The 22,109-nt window shown below is 22.6% G+C and overlaps 1 protein-coding gene across 1 annotated transcript in view; it reads left to right on the top strand.

Moving 5' to 3' along the window:
- The first annotated feature begins 404 nt into the window (after positions 1–404).
- The window catches only part of LOC129618831 (myosin-G heavy chain-like), a 190,061-nt gene continuing 168,356 nt past the window's right edge, over positions 405–22,109 (top strand). Inside the window, exons 1-2 of the mRNA XM_055533846.1 lie at positions 405–1,337; positions 3,874–4,151. Of these exons, the coding sequence (XP_055389821.1) occupies positions 3,993–4,151 (159 nt within the window). The 5' untranslated portion in view covers positions 405–1,337; positions 3,874–3,992. The remainder of the gene's footprint in view (positions 1,338–3,873; positions 4,152–22,109) is intronic.

Genomic DNA, 22,109 nt, shown 5'->3' with positions numbered 1-22,109 from the left:
TAAAGTAATTGAACACAACATTCAAAATGAGAGAATTAACATAATATGTGTATTACAAATTGATATAAATATTAAATGAAATCGAATCAATACCGGTTTTATCATACAAAAAATTGTAATCAAACATTCAACATGTTAAGCAAAACATTAAAATACGTTGGTGCAAACATAATATTTAATATCTAAATATTATAAAACATGTGAATATTTTCAATTTCGTACAATTTTTATTATGTCAAACATTGTTGTTGTTTGTGCAAAATCACACCAAATTATCTTTAATACAAAATAATCAAACAAATCTTTAATACAGTTTGATACGAAAAAAATAATAAGAAAAAATAATTTCGTTCAACAAAATAATGTATGTTTGTGCTATAGTAAAAAGTTATAAACACAATGTGAAACAAACAAACAAAAAAAAAGAAGAAAAATAATAAAAACATGTTGAACAAAATGTTGCAATGTATTTATTATGTATATTGTTTGTATGTATGTTGTATAATAATATGTGAAAAAGATGGAATAGGAATTGCACACAAAATGAAATTGAAAAATGAAAACAACATAAAAAACCAACAACAAAATTTCAAAAAAGAAATATTCATTTTTAAAGGTACATCTAAATAGCCAGTTGCTTCAGTTTTTCGTTGACTATCGAGCCGAGTACTGTGTTTTATAAGGGATATTATTTTTTCCGCTAAAAAAAAAAAAAAAGAGAAAAAGAAAAAAAATAAAATATTAATATTTCTCGTTCTTTCAAAAGTAAAACGACGATGTTAGCAGTAAAAAATCTTGTAAAAAACAAACAAAATTAAAATTTATTATAAAAAAAAAAGTAGAAACAAAAAGTTCGTTCTCGTTTTATTGCAAAGACATATACTGCTACAACCAGTGACTACATAAAAGAAGTCGAAAATATTATTTAAAGAAATAAAATAAAGCAAAATAAAGTTTTCGTAACCAGTTCGCATTTGGATTGGACAAACAAGAATAAAACAAAAAGAAACAACAATATTTTTATAGTGTTGTCTTGTTTGAACAAAAAGTATTAAGAGAAATAAAATATAATAAAAAATTAATGATATTAAAATAAAAAAAAAAAAACATTTAAATAACCGCAGAGAATTAATAAATTTTATTTTTTTTTTTTTGTTATTCCTGTGTTTTATTTTTTGTACTCTTTGAAAGAAAAAATTACATTGCCACTGTTAAAATAAACAACCGAGTGTATAGAAAAATTAAACCGCGTAAAATTTTTCTAAGCGAATTGAAAAAATTTAACTATGCTGTATAAAAATAGTTCATATAAAAATTATTATTATAATAATTAAAAGGTATGATTGTAATAAAGTTATTATAATTAATATAATTAAGAAAGCATTCCATCTAATTTATATAATTTAATAAATAATATTAAATTAAATAATTATTGCTATACAAAATTTTTCAATGCAATTTAATTTAAACAATAATTTATTATTTTAAAAATTTTATTCTAGTAATAAAATAAATATTATACATAAAAATAATGTAATACAAAATCATAATTATCATTATCATCACATTATTATTATATTATTTTTTGTATTACATACAAGTAATAACATTGTGAATGATCATACAATCTTATGTTATGCGTATATATACAATAATAATAGTTTAAATAATGTGCGAAATAATAAAGAAAACAAAAGAAAGAATTAATAAAAAAAAGGGCACTGAAAAATTATAATAATTAAATAAAATTAAAAATATTCTAATTATAAATTAAATAAATATAAAAATTAAATGTGAAATTTTTATAAATAACAAAAATTATTTAAATAAGTAATAAAGGAAATTTAATAGCAATTTGAAAAAAAAATAGAAAACAAATGGTACAATATACGAGTAAGAGTTATAATTAAAATAATAAAATTACACTAACGATTATTTAAAAATTAAAATAAAATAAATTGGTGAAAGAAAAAAAAAAGATAATTAAAACTAATTATTAATTAACTAAATTAAAAATTACAGAAATTTTAATAAATTAGGTGATTTTTTTTCTATTATTATTAAATTAAAATAATAATAAAATTCTCATAATTTTAAATAATAAAATAATAAAAAACTTACAAAAAAATTGTAAAATTTAAAATACTATTAATCTAATAATTAAAGGAAGAATTTTTCAAAATTAAGTAATTAAACTTAATTATAATTATATAAATTATTATAATTAAGTAATTAATTACAAAATTTTAACATTTTTGTTTTCTTTTTTTTTGTAATAAATTAAAATTTTATAATTTATAATTGGTTATTTTTGCAATAAATTTATTAAAATATTTTAAAATAATTATTAAATATTTACAAACAAAAAAATAATAATAAATTAATTTAAAATTGAACAAATTATGAATAAATGATCATTAATTTTAGGGAAGAATAAAATTACTTAATTATTTAAATATTATTTTATATTTATTAATATTATTTATTAATTATTGTTTAATATTTATGGAAAAAAAAGTGAATTTTGAGTATAAAATTACATTCAAATATTAAAGAACTATGTAAATTTTTTTGTTAATGAGTTTATTTATAATTTTATAATTTTCAAGTTTTATTTTATATTTTCTTAATTAAGTTATAATTATTTTGAAATATTTCATTTATACTGGATAAATACGTGTTCTTTTAGTTTATAATTAAACATTAACAAGTTCAAATGCATATATTATAATTATAACACTTATAGTTATATAATAATTCACATTGGACTATTAGTATAACACGGAATATATTTTATGAGAAAAATTATTTAATATACAACGAAATATTTAAATTTGTTCTAAATTATTATTTTCATATTTAAATTATTTTATAAACTTTAGATACTTATGATATTATACAAAAAAAAAACATGCATTAGCACATTTTTGTCTATATAAAATAATATACTTACTGTATATACACATATACACAGATAGTTATACTTATTGTTATACTTAATTATTTAAAATAATATTATTTACTTATATGAAATTTTTGTTATAAAATTTTCTGTAATTTTTATTTTCATTTGTATTTGTGTTTATTTTTAATTCCTTATTTTATTTTAATAATTTATTTCTTAAAAAAATATTGTGTTTCCATACAGTTTATTGATTAATATTTATTAGGAGGGAAAAAAAGGCACAAAATTACATATATTTTAAATAAATAATAAAAATAATAATAAATAAAATTAAATAAAAAATTATTTTATTATTTTTAATCTAAATTTGATTATGATTAAATCATTTTTTGATTTTATTTTTTATTTTATTTTTATTTATTATAGGAAAGGCCACATTTCTAAATATTTGAAATTTAAATTTTTAGTATTTAACTTTTATACTTACCTAATATCGTAAATGTAAACAAAATATATCCTTTTTTTTCAATATAATTTATAAGGAAAATTTTTGAAATTTTTTAATAAAAAAATATAAAAATTGAACAAATAAATTTATAGTTTGTTGAAAAGTAAAAATTAAATAAAAAAAATAAAAATAACAAATTAAAAAAAAAAAATTATTTTTTAAAATTTTCAATTATTCAATTAAATCAAATTATTTTATCGTATTTATTTTTTTGTGTTTGTTTTTTTTTAATTTATAAAGAATTATACAACTTTTATACTTTGTAATTGATTATATAAGTATATAAGTAAATAACAAAATATATGTACTTGCATATTTGACATGTAATTGTGAAAAAGAAAATAGAAAATAAATTGAATTTAAAAAAATAATTTATTAATTTTTTATTATTTAAGAAAATTCAATTAAAATAAATATTTCAAAAAAAAATAAATTAAGTAATTCAAAATTTAATCTATAGAATATTTAAAAAATTTTTATATCTATAGTAATATTTGCTTAATAATACAATAAGTAATAATATTAACAAGAGTTTCAATTAAGTGAGAAAAAAAAAATTAAATAATAAAAAAAAGAAAAATGGCATCAATTAATTACAATAATAAAAATAAAATAACATTAAATAAAATAATGTTATCAATATTAACATTTTTAATAACATTATTAGGATTTATCAATGGCCAACCATCTGGTACATCTAGGGAATTAAATCTTTGTAGACAAATGTGTTATCAAAAGGTAAGTGTTTTAAAAATTATTTTTTTTTATATTAAGTACCTATTTTGCTTACTTTAATTTTTAAGTTAGTTGTAAGTTCTAAACATCTCATATTAGTAAAACTAAGTATTTATTTAGAATCGTCAGGTTTTCTCTGTATTTTGACGTATATCAGGCATCTTCCAGTTTTCTCTGACTATATTGGCAACCAATTTATCTTTAAAATTTTAATTATCTGAAAATTGTAAAATTGTATTTCAGTTTTTAAAGAAATTGAATTGAAGTGGACATATATACTTACGAACATAATATACATACTAATTTTAATTTTATGTTTAGTAATGCGAATATTGAGTAAAAATATCGAATGGTTTGAGAAAAGTTCAGCTTGAGCACTTAATTAAGCAAATTTTTTTAAGAATGCGTTTCGCAATTTTTATAAATATTGAAAAATTTTTAAAAGCAAGAATATAAAGAAAATTCTGCTACTTACTTGCCGGCTAAGTATGTCTAGTATCATACTAAGTGTCATACCATTAAATTGTTCTAGAAATTTGAATTCTTTTTTTTTAAATCTATAATACTTATAAGATAAATATAAAATTCAGGAAAATTCAGGAAAATTCTCCTCGATTCGGTTACCGAGTTGCTGGTTAAATTAAATTCAGAAAAAGCGTTCAAAAAAAATTTTAACAAATTTTTTTTCGGAAAAACATTCGAAGTCTAAAAAATACGTTAATATGAAATTCACAAGCTTCTGAAATTTGGAATATGCAGGCTTTAACAAGCTACTGAAATTTGGAAGAATGTTCTTTTAATTTTTTCTTTTTAATTAATCCTGATCTTAGACTTCAAACTAAAAAAGAAAATTTGTATGAGTTTTATAAAAATTTCAAATTTTTTATTTGTGATCAAAGTTGATTAAATAACCTACAAATCATTGCTTACTAGTTATCTGCTTACAAAATAAAATATTACACATTAATCATATTTAATGCCCAGCCCAGTACTATTTAATTTTCCAAATACGTTCTAATTTAAAATTTATTAACTGATTAGAGCCTATAAACTTAAGTAATTATTATTAAAAATAAATTGAAATAATTCGATAAAATTTTGAAAGAAATGCAATTTTAATAATATTTTTGACATTATTCTAAGGTACATGTGAGAATGTGTATACTTATATAAGAACAAATAATTTCAGATTAGAAAGGCAAAGTACTTAAGTATTTCAAAAGTTGAAACATGACTAATTGATTTTCCACTTATATCACTGAGAACTACTATAGTTGAATGAATTTTTTTACTTAATATTATGATTCAGAAAATTGTTCTTAAATTATGGATTTTAGGGATCATCTGAATATTGAAAACTCTGAAATTTGTTCACTCGTTTTGAAAGTTACAACGAAACAACCAAATATCTCAATGCAATTACAGAATTCATCTTCATTTTTTCTTACAAAACCTCTTAATTATTTTAATTTTTATAATCTTATTGACTTCGTTTTTTTATTTTTTTATATAAAAATAAATTAAAAAGAAAAAAAACAATAAATTGTGTTAAAAATTATCCAGAACAATATTATGTTTTGGCTCTCCCCACAAGAATGGCGTTTCAAATTAGTCTTTATTTATTGGAAATCAATAATTTACAAATTTTATTATTCACTTTGGGAGCATTTTATTGTTTTGTTTATTTTTAAAACAGTATCGAACAGCTATAATTGCCTTAAAAATGCATATTTTAAAATTAAAATAACCAAATGAAACGCCATAACTAAGTATGCACTCTGCAGGTGTTTATAAAATATATTTTCGGTTTTCTAAAATCACTTCTTATATATTTTTCTATATTGAAATTTTCAATGGAACAAAACAATCACTTATTTATGCACTTAATGTTTTTAAATTTTAATAAATTTTTTTTTTTTGCTTTTTAATGAAAAAACAAAAATGGAATGTTTTATTTAAAATATGAGTCTCTTTTGTATAATTTTTAAAATGTTCTTTACGAATATAAATTGTAATTTTCAAGATTTTTCTAATTTTGAATTTTTTTTTTCAAAATTATTTATTCAAAATTATAAATTTAGTTTCCTTGGCTTTATATGCGCGCGTCTTGCCTTTATATTTTGTGTTTGGTCCATGACTGCTTACTTACTATTGTATTTGAATTCAAACTTAGATTTTATTTAAAGTATGAATGCTTAGAGGTAATGTCAATTTTCTTTTAGATAAAGTTTTAATGCACATTTCTATTCAAATGTTATTTAGGTGTTTCATTTAGTCATTATTATTTAAATATAATAATTTACAGGCAATTTAGAGTCCGACATTATGGCAAGAGTATGGAAGAATTTAGTTTAAAGTTCAAAATTGTAATGAATTTTAGGAAGCATTATAAATTTTATAATTTATTAGTTGAGGCCAATTTAAGAAATGAAGCCAAGTACTTACATGTACCTACTTAAGAAGGTTTAGGTCAAACAAATGATTCGATATTTTATGTTTGTTTTCGAAAAAAGCATTTGCTTTTTAATTATTATTAAGTTCTTAAGAAATCTTACATGTTTTTCATTATAATCATTATAAGAACAATATGTATTACTTAGTACACTTATATGTATTACTTAGTAAGGTAGTGGAGTGTTGTAATCATCTGAAGAGAATCAATTTGAAAATTCAATATTCTATATTGAAAACTTCAAAATTTTTCAATAATATTCTAATATTTCAAGTGAATTTGTCTTTCAGAATATAAGCACAATATTTTATATAATATAAACACAATCTTAGCTATCTCTTAATTGGGTATAACTTATCTCTTAAAATTCTTGTTTTACTAACACAGGATTTCGGCAGAACAAAAAACCTTGACTTCTTTCTTCTTATTTACGAATTTCCTTACATTTTGTAGTGAGTTTCTTATGTTTTAACAATTTAGTAATTAAAATTATAAGTACTTGTTTGTATATGTATACTATTTTATATACCAGTGTTTTTCAAAACCCACTACAATTCGAACACAATAATTAATTGACAATGATTTCGCGATCTCCGCTTGTTTAATTTTCAAATTTTTGCATTAATATTTAATAACTTTTATCTTGTTCATGTTCCTTAAACAACTTATCTATACTACTTATTCCCTCTATAGAATTAATGAAATTAAAAACTCATTAAATTTTAATTTTTTATTATCGCGCACGACTATTTTTATACTGTTCCCGAATATAGTCGTGAACCCCTGCTTGAGAATCGCTGCTCTATACTAACATTTAAAATATTTTAAATACTTAATTAATGAAATTCTTTAAAAAAATATAAAATAAACATAATATATTTAATGCATATAATTTACACTTGAGTATTAATTAAAAAAAAAATATATAATAAGTAAAATTTTATTATTAAAATTGCAATTAGTAATTATTTCGAGATATTTAAGTACACTATGCTTATTATTTATTCAGCATCAATGTGTACACAATAATCAAGGAAAATTTATAGATATATATGTACGAGTATATAGAATTTTTAATCCATTTATTAATGGCAAATTGAATTTTCCAGAGTTTTCTATATAGTCAATTAAAAATTTTTGAATACTTAATTTAAATAATTAATTTTTAATTTTAAAAATAAATTTAGAAAATTTTCCTACATATATGTGAATACCCATAGGTATTATGGAATTTGTTAAAATTAGCTTGGAAAACAAAAAGAATAATGATAATATTTTTTTTTGCTTTTAAATAAAAATTTCAAATTCATTCATGCAAAATAATCTATAATTATTTTTATTTCCATATACGAGTATATACATACATATATGAGGATTAGTTTTATATTTTAAATATTTTCTTTTGTAATTTAGAATTAAGTAATATTTTATAATTTAGCAATAGATCTTAATTACAAATATAAATAGAAAACTCTTACAAGGATTAAGATTTTAAAATAAATTCTTCAGCACTTACGTTGAATAATATGATGTTTGGTTTTAGGTTTCAGGGCATAACAATGACCTTATAATATAACAAATTTTCCTTAATTAAAAATTTTAATTTTAAAATCCTTTTTACTTAATTTGAAATCTTTTTGTTGAAAAATTTAGCCTTTATATGAAAATAAATAAAATGATTATAAAACTATATAAATAATTTAATTATTAAATCCAAGTATAACCTTGAATTCTAAAATGAACTGAATTTTGCCTCAGGTTTAACCTAATTATATAAAATATTTAAGAGATATTTGAAAATTTTCTTTATTCTTTTATCCTACAACAAGTAATAATTTAATTTAAAATTTTATAATATAAAAGAAAATTACAAGTAAATTGAAGGCTTACAAAAAAACAGGTTTAAAATAAAGGACATTTTCTATATTAAAAGTTAATGCTGATAAAACAAAAAATATGCTATAATTTTTCTATTAAATCAAAGTTTCAAATAGAATTCTAGAAAATCTAAAAAGTAAAATACAAAATTTATTTTAGTAAACCAAAAAATTAAACAATTTTCAAAATGATTGCTTGTCATTTGTTTTTAAATGGCCCGAATCGCTTTTACAAATTTCTGACATAGTTAGTTGTGCGCAGTAGCGTTTAAGTATAAAATTTAACATGTCCATAATCTGAATTTTTCCCACTCCTTATGAATTAATTTTACGATTTTCCAACAATTTCTTATTAAAAATATAATTAAATTGTCTGTAACGATTCGTCGCCTTCACTAATTACTTACTTACAACAATGAGCCTTTAGACTTCAATCTCATTTTTTCAAATTCACAAATTTTTATATTTATTACTTTTTTTGTATAAGAGCAAATGGGGGTCAGTACGGTTCACTAAATGCAATGAAAAAATTTGCAATTTATGAAGTGAATGTGTCTGTGGGTGTAAGTACTTATATAGTCCTATTTTGAATCCTATTCAGTACTATTTTTTTTTCAATTTCATTGTATACCTATTACGATTTTTCATGCTTAATAACATTTTGCTAACTTCCACCAATAAAATTATTTTTCTCAATGAAATTAAAACCAATATTTTTTTGAAATTCTTGATATTTTTAAACAAAACTGATAAGTATGCCTAATTAATTACTACGTGAAATTCTTAAAATTTTTCAAAATTTATTTGAAAAATATTTTTGAATTTTCTGTACAATTTTAATTGAAAAACCTACTAATTATATGTACTTAATATATTTTACTTATTCAAACTTAAAAATTTTACAAATCATACTTACCTACTTATTAGCAACTTTGAATACAATAAAAATATTTTATGCTTATATTTATTGTAAAAAAACAGAAATATTTTTCATATGAAAATGACAAAAAACATTCATAAAACATTTAAGAAAACATATTTTTTTTTCATAATAACAGAATGTCAACATAAGTAGAAAATTACCACGCACACATTGTATAAAATACTAGAATTTTTACACAATATTTTTGATGACAAGCGCACACACATGTCGAATTCTTCATTTATCAGAAAAAGTTTTAATTTTTTTTTTTTTTGTTTTTTCTTTATTTTTGGCATTATAATCGGATTATAATATTAAAGTAACATTTTTATCGGATATTTTTCTCTCACCATAACATCAAAACTTAAGTAATAATGGTAACAAAAAAAAAAAAAAACTTATGTGAAAAGAAAAAAAAAATTTCTCATTTCCATTGAATTTTCCTCACAAACAAACAAATATAAATAAAAAGTTTTTGCAAGGAAAAACAAAAAACGTAAATTTATATTTAATCTGTTTTAGAAAACATATTTATAGAACATATATAAGTATAAGTATTGAAGTTCTAACTCTGATCTTAGGCATATTGTCAGTTGCGTATTCTATACTTATGCGTGTTTCTCACAAACACGCATAAGTACAGAAGAAAATTTTTGTTAAATGAAACGGGAAAAATGTAAGCAAGAAATTATTGAAATTATGATGAAAATTCTTTATATAACTAGGCGTTTTATGTGCTGCATTTCTTTAAAATATCCTTCTCAATTCTTAAATAATTGAATGCATTGTAAGGTGTCGGCGATTGAGATTTCAAAACATCGAGTAATTCAAAATTTTACGAGCTAGAGAAAAAGGTGAAATTTAATAGTCACTAATTACTTAATTTCGAAGTATGCCATACCACGTATACTTAATTTCGAACTACTATAAAAAGTTTGGTTACGAACAGTTTGATTTAGCTTCTTCAAATTTAGAGCATCTCACACTATACTCAGCGGGTACACGAAATTATTAATATTATTATTTTTTAGTAAATTTTAGTAATTATACAAGTATAGAATATTAATTATTATGTGTCAAATCGTGTTTACGGTTTAATTACGGATGGGATAGATTTCTAAAAATAAGTCGTCTGTTGAAAAATGAAACAGTGCACAAGGTATATGGTTCATACACTGCTTTATTTCTCAATAGATAAATTTTTGTATTATTGCATTAAGTATATAGTTGAAAAATTAATATAAAAACTTGATGTATAGTTACCGCCGACAACATGTAACAGTTTCAGAAAACATTTCTCAAATATTTTAAATATTATAAGAATATTTTTATAGAAAACAAACACTTAAGTACTAGAAAATTTAAAAACTTATTCTTTAAAAATAAAATATTTGGCTGTTAAAATGCCGAAAATTCGTTATTTCATTAAATGATTTTCTCATACTTAATTAAACGCTTATTATAATTTTAATGTACTGTTCATGTTATTCTTCACAATTTATTTTTCGTACGGAACCCAATAGTAGAAATATTGTAAGTAGCTAATTAAGAAATTCATTCAATTTCTAAAATAGTTTGCTTAACATTAGCGATAAGATTGTTTAAATCATAATTGTATGTTATGGTTCTTTACAAAATATCATGTTCTATTTAATTATGAATTCAAGAAAGTACTTATGCTACAATATAATTTAAAGATACACACCGGAAAAGAGTTATTTACACTTTATTAATATTTATGGTATTTACTCTATATGCGTGGCTTAAGGAACAGATGAAGAATATTAAAGAGTTTAAAGATATGAGTGCTGAAAACGGTTTACAATATTTGTGTCACCTGATTGTATAGTAAATTACATTATTATTATTAATAAGTACTTGTGTTATACAAATCAATATTGTGCATTTAAAAACATTGCTATACGGTTGCGTAGTACAAAATTACAATGGAGAGTACATTGTATATACAAGGTAGATGAATTTTATTTTACTGATTTGTAATTTTTAAAATTTAAATCTAATGATATTTGTTCCGATTTAGTAAGATTTTAATCTTTAAAAATAGAGAATAATTATTTAAATTTAGAATTGCTATAAACCGGTCTATGGATACAATATTTAATTATTTAAGTAGTAATAAATTTTAGTTTTACACCCAAGAATAACACCCAATTTACTACGTATAAATATAATGTGTAAGTTGTTTCAGTTATTTGAGTTTCCCTCAGGTATTTTTTTTATTTTTATCTGTATATAAAAATTTTAGTCAAGTTCCATCCGAAGTTAAAAGTATTGAAAATTTTATTATTTTACTAGAAGCTATTTCTTTATTAATTCAATATTAACTCATTAAAATCTGATAATTGTCATAATTAAATCGTTAACACTTTATAGACCGGTTGTGGTTGAGGCTGCCACTCTGTAACTACCGGCTAAGTCGCGCCCGAATTTACTCCCAGTACCTGCTAAATTTTCACTATGCATTGTGTTGTGCTTATTCCTTTTGTTATAAAAAGTTATAAAAAGTGCAACCCACTGACAAAAACCATCGATAACCAAAAGCCGATTAATAGGCTACTGGTCGATGAGCGTAAGGAATCGAAAAGCCAAAAAATAGGCTACTGATCGATGAGCGTAAGGAATCGAAAAGCCAATAAATAGGCTACCGGTCGATAAAGTGTTAATAAGAAATGTCATAACAGTTAGAGCAGACTTAAAGAATAATGCATATACATGAGCAATTGTCATCCTCTAATTATTCTAATACTTACTTAGTCATGAAAAACGAAATTTTCTTTTATTTACAATAAAATTAAACCATCTTGAATTTTGTGGGACCGCAAAAATTCAAATATTTACATGAAAAGAATTTAAAAACGTCAATTTGGCAATAAAATAATTTAATTTTCTGGATTAAATTCCTTTTTAAATATTAAACTAAGGAATATATCTACGTATACATACTTATGTGTATGTATATGTATATTATGTAAATAGAATAGAATTTGTCTCTTATGGGAACCCTTTTTGATTTATTTTAAATTATTCTAATATTTAAAATTTATTGAAATGGAAAATAATTTCTTAATCTCTTTATTATTTATTTTATTTATTTAAAAGACACTCCTGCATTCACTTACTTTAAAATTTCATTTACAAAAAAGACAATATTCTTTTTAAATTAATCCTTTTTTTTAAATGGTGGCAGAGTATATGTATGTAAGTGAAGTACGTTGTTTCTAAGCCTGTCTATTTTCAATATTTTGATATTTTTTTAATTCTAATCCTTTGCCTTTTTATATTCTCTTATTGCTGTTGTTGTTGTTGCTCTTTGCATTTAAAATTGTCAGTTTTAAAAGAGTTTTTTTTTTAATGTCATCATAACCTAAATTTTCCTTTTTAGAGGATTTAGAATATAATAATTGTATAGTACCCGTACTGTGATCTGATTTTGACAATTTTTGAATTTAAAATTGAAAATAATAAAACATGTTTTTTTAAAATTTATGCAATTTCTATTATCCCTGCTTTTTTTTTTTTTTTGTCATTCGATTTTTAACATCAATCGATCATAAGCTCATTAACATGGCTTTTTAGTTGAATGCCATCTACATAAATTATACATGAATTATAAATTTATGGTATTTTTTGTTTGTAGGGATGTTTTTTGTCCTCCTTGTGATTTTAGATTAACATCAACGAGACGATATCAATTTAATTCTATTTTAACATCAAACCAATTAATCCAATTTTTTTTTTTTATGATTTTTTTACTTATAATTTTTTCACTTTACAGTTTTTTTGTTTCTTATACACAGTCACACCACACACCCTTTCCGTTCCGAGTCATATTCACTATTTTTCTCAATTCTTGTGCTTGCTTAAATTTAAAAAAAGAGTAAAGGAACATTACCATACGTACATTTCATTTAAATTTTTATATTTATTATGTCTATCTCTTTCTACAAATCTATAAATAGAATAGAAAAAGTAGCAATAAAAAAAATTAAGCTAAAAATAAAAAAAAAAATTTATATTTTTTTTTTCTTTTCATCCCTGATGGATTTCATCCATTCCCAGCTCAACTAGGCCTGGTGTTGAATAATTTAATTTTTTTTTCTTATTTATTTTTCTTTATTTTTTTTTGTTTGAATTTATAATTTGTATTCATTCAATTTTTTCTTTGACTGTATTTGCTTTTTTTATTTTCTTCTTCTACAATTTTATTAAATTTCTAATGTTGTACAATCTTTTAATGGAGAAGAGAATTTGCTCAAATTTGAATCGTCTACCTACGTGAAAACAAATATACATATAACGTAAAGGTATAATGACGAACATATGTATATTATATATGTACTTAAATTCTTTGGCAACAATAATTGTCAAAAATGATTTAAAGAGTTAACGAGCGAAATTTTTAATGAATAGAGAGAAATTAATAATTTTGATATTTTAATGACATTTCCTGTACTTTCGATGACATTTGAATGAATTTATGTTATTTAGCAAATTTTTGCATAAGTATTTTCAATATTTTTCAATAAGGAATAACATTCTTGCTAATATTTATAACTAATTTTGTTCTTCCAAATTCTACTTATATTCCATATTCAATGAACACACTCATTCAAATGTACTCGTATGTATGAGAAAATAAACACGCTGACTTCCAAATTGCAATAATGCGAAATTGATGAGCTATGGTTTGTAAATTCTTATTATATAGCTTTGAATTTTACCGCGATTTTGAAATTACAAATATTTATAAATCGAATTAATTAATTTGAATCTAAAATCAATACTGTTATTGACACTTTTCTGACATATGGTACGACATATGATTCCTATCAATTTTCGCATTAAGTATGACAGAATTCACTTGCAAGTATGACAGAATTTTCTTTGAAATGGGCTAACAGAATTTCATTTGCAATATATTTTAGATTTTTATATTGCATTAAATTTTCCGCCGGTAGTGTAAATACATACACAATGCTTATATTAACTATATTATAAATTTATGCACATTTTTAAAGTTATGCAATTGGATATACAATTGAATATTACATGAACATGCATCATGTATACATGCACATATACAGACATTTTTAAATATATTAATATATTTGCTCGTTTACATTACAAATAATGTAATTGATGATGTTAGCGAATAAAGAATAGAATTAATAATATCTATATTTATAGTTAGTTGTACAAATGAATTGATGTAGATATATGGAGAAGGGAAAAAGGTAAGCCTCTTCCTAACCGGATAAAAACAAATAAATTTTTGTTTTTTTTTTCTAGTTCTATTCTATGTTTTTTATGAATTAATGAAAAATGTATATAAGTAGAAATCGTTAATAAAAAATGAATAAAAATTCATTTTAAATTCATTTTTATTTGTATGTTACGTATATGTATGTAGCTCTCCTGCAACGGATGTCGTTGATATAACATTTAACATTAACAGAAAGTAAAAAGAAGGCTAAAACGAAATAATTCCTTTACAAATTTTCATTAAAAATTCACTTCGATCTTATAAATAATTTATGTAAATTTAATATTTATCAAATTAATTTTAGATTAAGTTGAATTCGTCCTTAGATAAAATGGAATTAAAGTAGAAATGAGATCGAATCTGTAGAATCGGTCCATCTAAAGAGGACGGTTTTGTTGTCTCTTCCGAAGACGACGAGACCAAGAGGTGGAACAATTATTGCGTGAATTCGCTTATTGCGGTTTGTGCCCAAGATATTTTGGTATTGGTTTCTACCGCGGCGGAAGTCTCGCGACCTAAAGGGTGAATTTAGTACTGCAATTTGTTAGGAGGTTATACATAGTATAAATGTAAAAGGGCATGAGAATAACGCAACAGAAAGATCACAAGGCTTTGGTTCTCTTACGAAAGAAAAGAAAAAAAAGTAATACCATTATGCGCTTTGCCCTTACATACATACATATTTTACAAGCCAGGAGGCTAGTTGTGTCACCTAGTTATGGCTAATTTAATTTGAACAAAAATTGTGGAACCCGCTTTATTCCGCTAAATACCGCTAAAGGGCTTTCTTGTACATTAGAAAATCGTCAAGTCAAAGAACACCTTCAAATTTTATTAGACGGAACTAAATTCATCACATCTCAGACCTTATACAATGTATAAGTAAATGTTTTAATTTGAAAAGAACACAATTAGTTTTTTGTAATTTAATTAAGTAAATTTAAGATTGATCCATCATACTTTTCTATTTTAAATAAATTTTAAATTATTTAAGCAAATTTCTGTGATTACCAATTTGCCATGTTTGTGTTAATTGATTTGATTTCTTTTTTTTTTGTTTGTTTTACTTTTCATAATTTTGTAAAATATTTTAACATTTCTATGTTAAGTTTTTTAGTTAGGCTTATTAAGTTAATAGTAAATTTTTAAAAAAAAACTCACTCGCTTATAGTAGTAGTGACAAATTTTTCAAGTTCGTAAGTTTATGATGACTTGAACTTCAAACAAAATCAACTATTGTTGTGGCTCATAATTAAGTTCATGGATTTTCTTTAATGAAACAACTAAATCTATTGATATCTAATTAAAAATTTGAGTTCAATTGTATACAATTTTGTTTGTGTGGCTTAGAAAAATAAGAATTGTTGCAATTTTCAAATTTCTTTTAAATTAAGCTTTAGTTTTTATTTGTTTTTTTTTCGTAATTTAAGTGAAAATCCTATTGTTTTTTTTTTCTTAATTAACTGTGGTAGCTCATAAATTTTGCAATTAAAATTTGCAAAATTAGAAAAATGATTTTTTTGTTTTTCCATTTTTGCTAATTAAAGAAATTTTGATTTTATGTGAGATGCTTGTGGTTTCGACTGCGTTTATATTTCAGACGAATTCTGAAATTAAGCGGAAATTATCAAATTACATCAAATTTAAATTAAATTTAATCACATTTTTATTGCATTTCAGAATTCAAAGAATTGCAATAAAATATTTTTTTTTAAAAATAGATAAATTTTTTTTAATTTCACATATTCCAAAATTTGTAATCCTCTAACATGACATACAGAGAAAGCATCCTTGATTTACAAATTTTCATTATTATAAAATTTATTTGACATTGAAAAGATTTTCTATTACGTGCTAATACATACCTACATATATACATAATTAGCATATAAATAGCTGCCTATTTTTTTGCCCTATTGTTCTTTTTATTCGACCGCTCTTATTTAAATGGATCTAATTTTGTCTCTTATTTTCACACAAATATAACACATAATACATTATAGTACATAATATAATACACAATGTATTTATACATACATAACACTTTATAGATTCAGATAATCTTCTTTTTTTGATGAAAACATGGCAAAAAATAAAAATAAATTCCCTTGAATGTTCGTATAAATAAAACATTGATGCTTTGCGCCAACATCTATGACGCATTTACTTTAAAAACCTAAAAAAAAAAAAAATTGTTTAAAAAATTTATGTTTTTTTATTATTTTCAATATGTGTAAAATGTGTGTACTCACATAGGAGAGAAGGGATACGAATTATTCAACATCATAATAATCGCGACATATTTTTTTTTATATTATGTGAAAATTTCTTTTTCCTCTGCATTGTTAATTTTACATATGGAGAATAACCCTTTTTTTTTTTTAAACATGTTTGCCTTAATGTACACGCACACATCAATACTTGTACTTATATAATAATATGTTTTTAAATATGTTAGTTTATAATCGGCTTAAAAATAAGAGCAATTGTTCACTATATATATTATTATACACAAGCATGTATGATAGTTTATGTATATAGCATATTTTATGTTGCGGTACAATGCGATGATAACAAAATAATCGAAAATATGAACGAAATAAAAAAAAATTAACTACCACAATAGATTTAAACTTGTCGCTTTGTCGCATAATTTTTTCCATGTATGTATGTAATATATATATGTACATATATGTACATATATACTCATAATATGTGAGTTTATTGTTCTCCTTTTATTGTCCCTTTTTTTTTTATTATTACTCACTTAAATAGTATATTGTTGTTTAATTTTTGTTTTTTATTCTCTTATTATAAATTTTTTTTTATTATTACCATTATACTCTAATGTACCCATACTTATTCAAATTTTTATAATACTTACTCCCTTAAGAATATCTTAATATTAAAGTTAATAAATTTACTTATTCACATAATATTGTGTGTAAGTTTGTATAAGTGAAGGGAATAATCGACTGGAACCCCTTACTTTTGTTTAATATCCATCAACCTATAATTTAGGTTGATTGTATTAAGTATAATAAATTAATAAGAGAAAGAGAGAGAAGTTTGTGTTGTTTTAAGAAAAAGGAGACAGAAAATTGGTTTGGATGTGATCTCAATTTATTAAAAAATTTTTTAATACTCAATACTTACTTAAATTTTTTTAAATACATAATTTTCGTATGAATTGATCTATTTAAATTTTTCAAAATTAAATTAAAATTTCACCAATTTCTTACAACTTTAACCGATTGTTTTAGGTACTGTTTAAGCTATACGACAAAATGAAAGATTTTCACAGAAAAGGTGTCTATTTGTGAATATTGCTTTAAATCAGACTTTCTCTGATGACAATTACTATGACTAAGTATTCTCAGCAAATTTACTGTCAGAATAGAGAACAATTATTTTTGTTCGAATAGTTTTGAGCAGCGATCAGCTAATTTTTAATATCGTCATAATTTTCGTAACAAACATGTTGTTAAATTTTTATGTCTATTTAATTTTTAAAGTCTGCAAGCTCTACCAAATAATTTCAGTGAGATATTTAAATTTAATGATTTAAATTTAGATCATACCGTACATGTTTTTAAAGCAATTCAAATCTATTGTCCATTTCGGTAAAACACTAAGATCAAATTTTAAATTCTAATGTTGGAATCCGCAATGCATAATTTTTCGAAAAAACAAAATTGCTGCGTATATTTAGGTACCTATAACACTTGATGTGACATAAACTTTGGAGAAGCTTCAAGCGGGGTCAGATTAATAATATTGTTCTTGAATATTTATTGTTTTAACGACAATTGTATATACCTATAGCATATACTTTTATACAAATCTTAGTTCCTTATACAAATTTTATAAACATATTGATGCTCCGACGGCTTCATTCGTTTTCTCAAAATATATAATGGTTTAAAATATTCCAGTACGTAACTATACCTTCTATTTTAACTCTAATAAACTAAATCAAAATATTATGCAATTTTTAAAAGATTTATTAAGTATAACAAAAAATGAGGAAGACAACCACAATTAAGTATTTCTTACATAAACAAATTCACTTCCTGCCAATAATAATAGTTGCTTTGAACCTAATTTACCTACCTATATATAAATTAGATATTAAATCCAATATAACACCAATTAAATTCACTAAATTGAATTAATTATATTAAATAACACAAATTAAATGCCACACCGAATAACAATTATAAAAAAAAAAGACACCAAAAAGTTCAGACTAAGTATTTTCAAATTACAATTAAATTTTTTTTCTTTTTCGAACAAAATTACAATGAAACTTTCAGTTTTAATAAATTTAACTATAAATTCAAATCAAATCAATTCACCTACTATATACAATTCAAATACTCCTCATATACTAGCATTTCAAATTTCTTAACCTTTTTAACATCTAATTATTCGCTTGTGCTCTTTAATTAAATATTCGTTTCATGTTTCTTATTTTTTTTTTTTTAATACTTACTTACAATTTAGTTAGAAATTGCAAGATATTCATGTATGTATATATGCCTCATGTTTTAATGTTATAATGGTAAATCCCATATTACCAAGCGATTGATAACTGAGTATAATTTGAAATATATGTTCGTATTGTTAATGCTATTAATAATAAAAAAAAAAATTGTAGAAATTTGTATATAATATGGAAATGACAACGTCATATCAAATTCATGTCAATTAAATGTTTGTAAGATTAGACTTTCTTAATAACAGTTTTGAATTTCTATTATGAACATAAATTTTTAAGGTGTACTACGTGTATTTGATTAGCGTAGCCAGTATACTCATAAATTTTTTTTTGTGTCTATTCACGTTGTCTCTAAAATGATATGTCGTAATCATACTCGTTAATTTTAAACTAAAAATTGGTTTATTCATAAATTTTAGTATATTTAAAATTGAAATCAATATTGAGTTGATGAATAGCATTTTGTTTTTGTATACATGCTCAGTCAAATTTTAATAATATCGGCAATTATAAAAAAATTTTGGTTGAATTTTCTCTTCAAATTCAATATAAGTAATTACTCCATTATTATTTTCAATGCGCGCATTTAAAATGAATTCCAATAGGTTAAAATAACCTTGCAGTATTCGAAATGCGGCAAGACAGTTGAATTTGTTAAGTTTAATTTTAGTTTCTTCTCGGAAAGAACAGAGATAAATCTCCAGAGTTTTAATCGGAAGAAAACTTTCGATGAAATATAATTATTCGTTTAATAAAAATTTATCCGGTCCATATGAAATTTTATATAATTTTATTTAAAACCTTTAAAAATTTAAATATTAAAATCAAGAAATACTGCTATATTTACATTTACAACCATTAGGATTTATAATATTCCAATATAAATGTCCTTTTTTTTTGGATCATTATCCTTTTTATCCTTTTATTATACCTATTATTATCTTTAAATATTGCAATATTTTGTCTGTCATTGTTATTGGAGTTTATACGCTATATACAGTATAAATTACACATTATATATTGTGATTATATCCACAAATTATTATATTCTGTTCTGACTATAAACTTGATGAACACAAATTATATATGAACAACGAATTCTGTAGATATACGAATACTGCGCTCATATATAACTGCATAAGTATATGTACATGAACATATACTTAATTATACGTACATAAATTACACCATAATTTCATTTCCCATTTTTCCTATGCCTGGCTATTATCAATATTTTGCATTTAGAGCAATTAAACATTTAGGCCTTTAATATTAGTATTAACAATAAGAAAATTACCACTCTTTTTTCCTATACTGTTATTACAATTATTTACGTACGTTATACTTTACTCTATGTACTATTCTATACATATACAATTAATATTGATATTCATATACGAGAAAATCTTCACTCGGTAACGTAAAAACGGCGTAACTTAAAAAACTTTAATTTTAACTATAATGCTTACTTAAAGAAAGCTAATAAATTGAATTTAGTTGATTAAAACATAACTAAAATAAATTATTATCAACTGGAGTAACTATGGAATTAACACTTTATTGCAGTTGAGTAGCTGGAATTATGAATTTTGGATGAATACGAGTATAATTATGACACTATCACATCGAAATAAGCAAATTTTCATTTTGAGCTTAGAAGATAAAAAAGTAGGCACTTATCTCATTAGAAGCAATGATCCTATACTATATTTGTACAAAATCGTAACTCCAGTTCAACAATTTTTACAGGAAGACTTACGATATTAGATAACTTGATAAGTAAGCAGATTGACAACTTCTTGCACATTTAATAAAATTAACTCAAAAAACCCTGTTTTTTGACTTAACACATTTAATCGTCAGTGGATGGTATGCGACTCCTTTGTGTTTCTCTTATCATTTTCTATAGTTGCAGAGTTTGCAGATCCATACGTCTATAATTTTTGTATAAAATTATAACAAAATGTACCTATCTTCCATGGACAAGTTTTCTTTTGTTTTTATATTTCTTTTTAAAAAAAAATAAAAAAAGAAAAAAATTTGTCTTTTTATATAATACATAATTTTATTTTTTGCTGTTATTGCTGTCTACTGTTTACTGCTTTTCAACAAACAACAATAAGCAAAAAAAAAAATTCGAAAAAACTTTTTGTCTCTCCATAATCTCCTCATTTTTGCATTACTTTATGAAATGTACACTGCACAATAACTGCTAAGCTAATATAACATTTTCAAACTCCTCTTAATAATTATTTTGCTCTGCTATTGATATCAGGGTTGCCATGCGGGAAATAATTTTTAAACCATCTTGACAATTTTAATATTACCTACAATAAAATGGAATTAATTTTGTTGTACCTTGGCTTATAAAACACAATTTACAGTTAAAACTAACATTACTTATGAGATTGTACGTAGATATTTCATATAATGTAGCAAAATTAACCTACAGGTACACAAATAATATTCCAACTTTGAAAACGGCAACCCTGTTTTCTATACTGTAAAATAGCGTATGTATTATCCTCTTACTTCTCATCATATTATGCAGTTAGGTTAGGTACTCTCGTCTCTCACTATATAGAAAGTAAACAAAAACATACCATAGTTTTTCTTTTGTTTCTCTTTTTTTTGTTTCTGTGCTATTTTCATCAGTTACTTGAATATCATTATTGAACGTTGATGGAATGCAAAATTAACTGAAAAAAGAACAATAAACAAACGAAAAAAAAAATTATAAATTTTTTAAAGCCTATATTTATGCTATACACAAAATACAAAAAAAAACAAGGGGGTTGGATTAAAATTATTATTGTTCGTCAATTATTGTGATGGTTAATATTTTTTCCATCCACTATGTACATATATGCTTTTACATGCATATGTAGATATGCATTTAAATATTGTGTGCATGAATGTCGACGG

The sequence above is a fragment of the Condylostylus longicornis genome, unplaced genomic scaffold, assembly GCF_029603195.1.
Source record: "Condylostylus longicornis isolate FDR11 unplaced genomic scaffold, ASM2960319v2 ptg000010l, whole genome shotgun sequence".
In the NCBI taxonomy this organism is placed as follows: domain Eukaryota; kingdom Metazoa; phylum Arthropoda; class Insecta; order Diptera; family Dolichopodidae; genus Condylostylus; species Condylostylus longicornis.
Note: the sequence above shows the minus strand (reverse complement) of the source record. Positions and strands in the feature narration are given on the sequence as shown.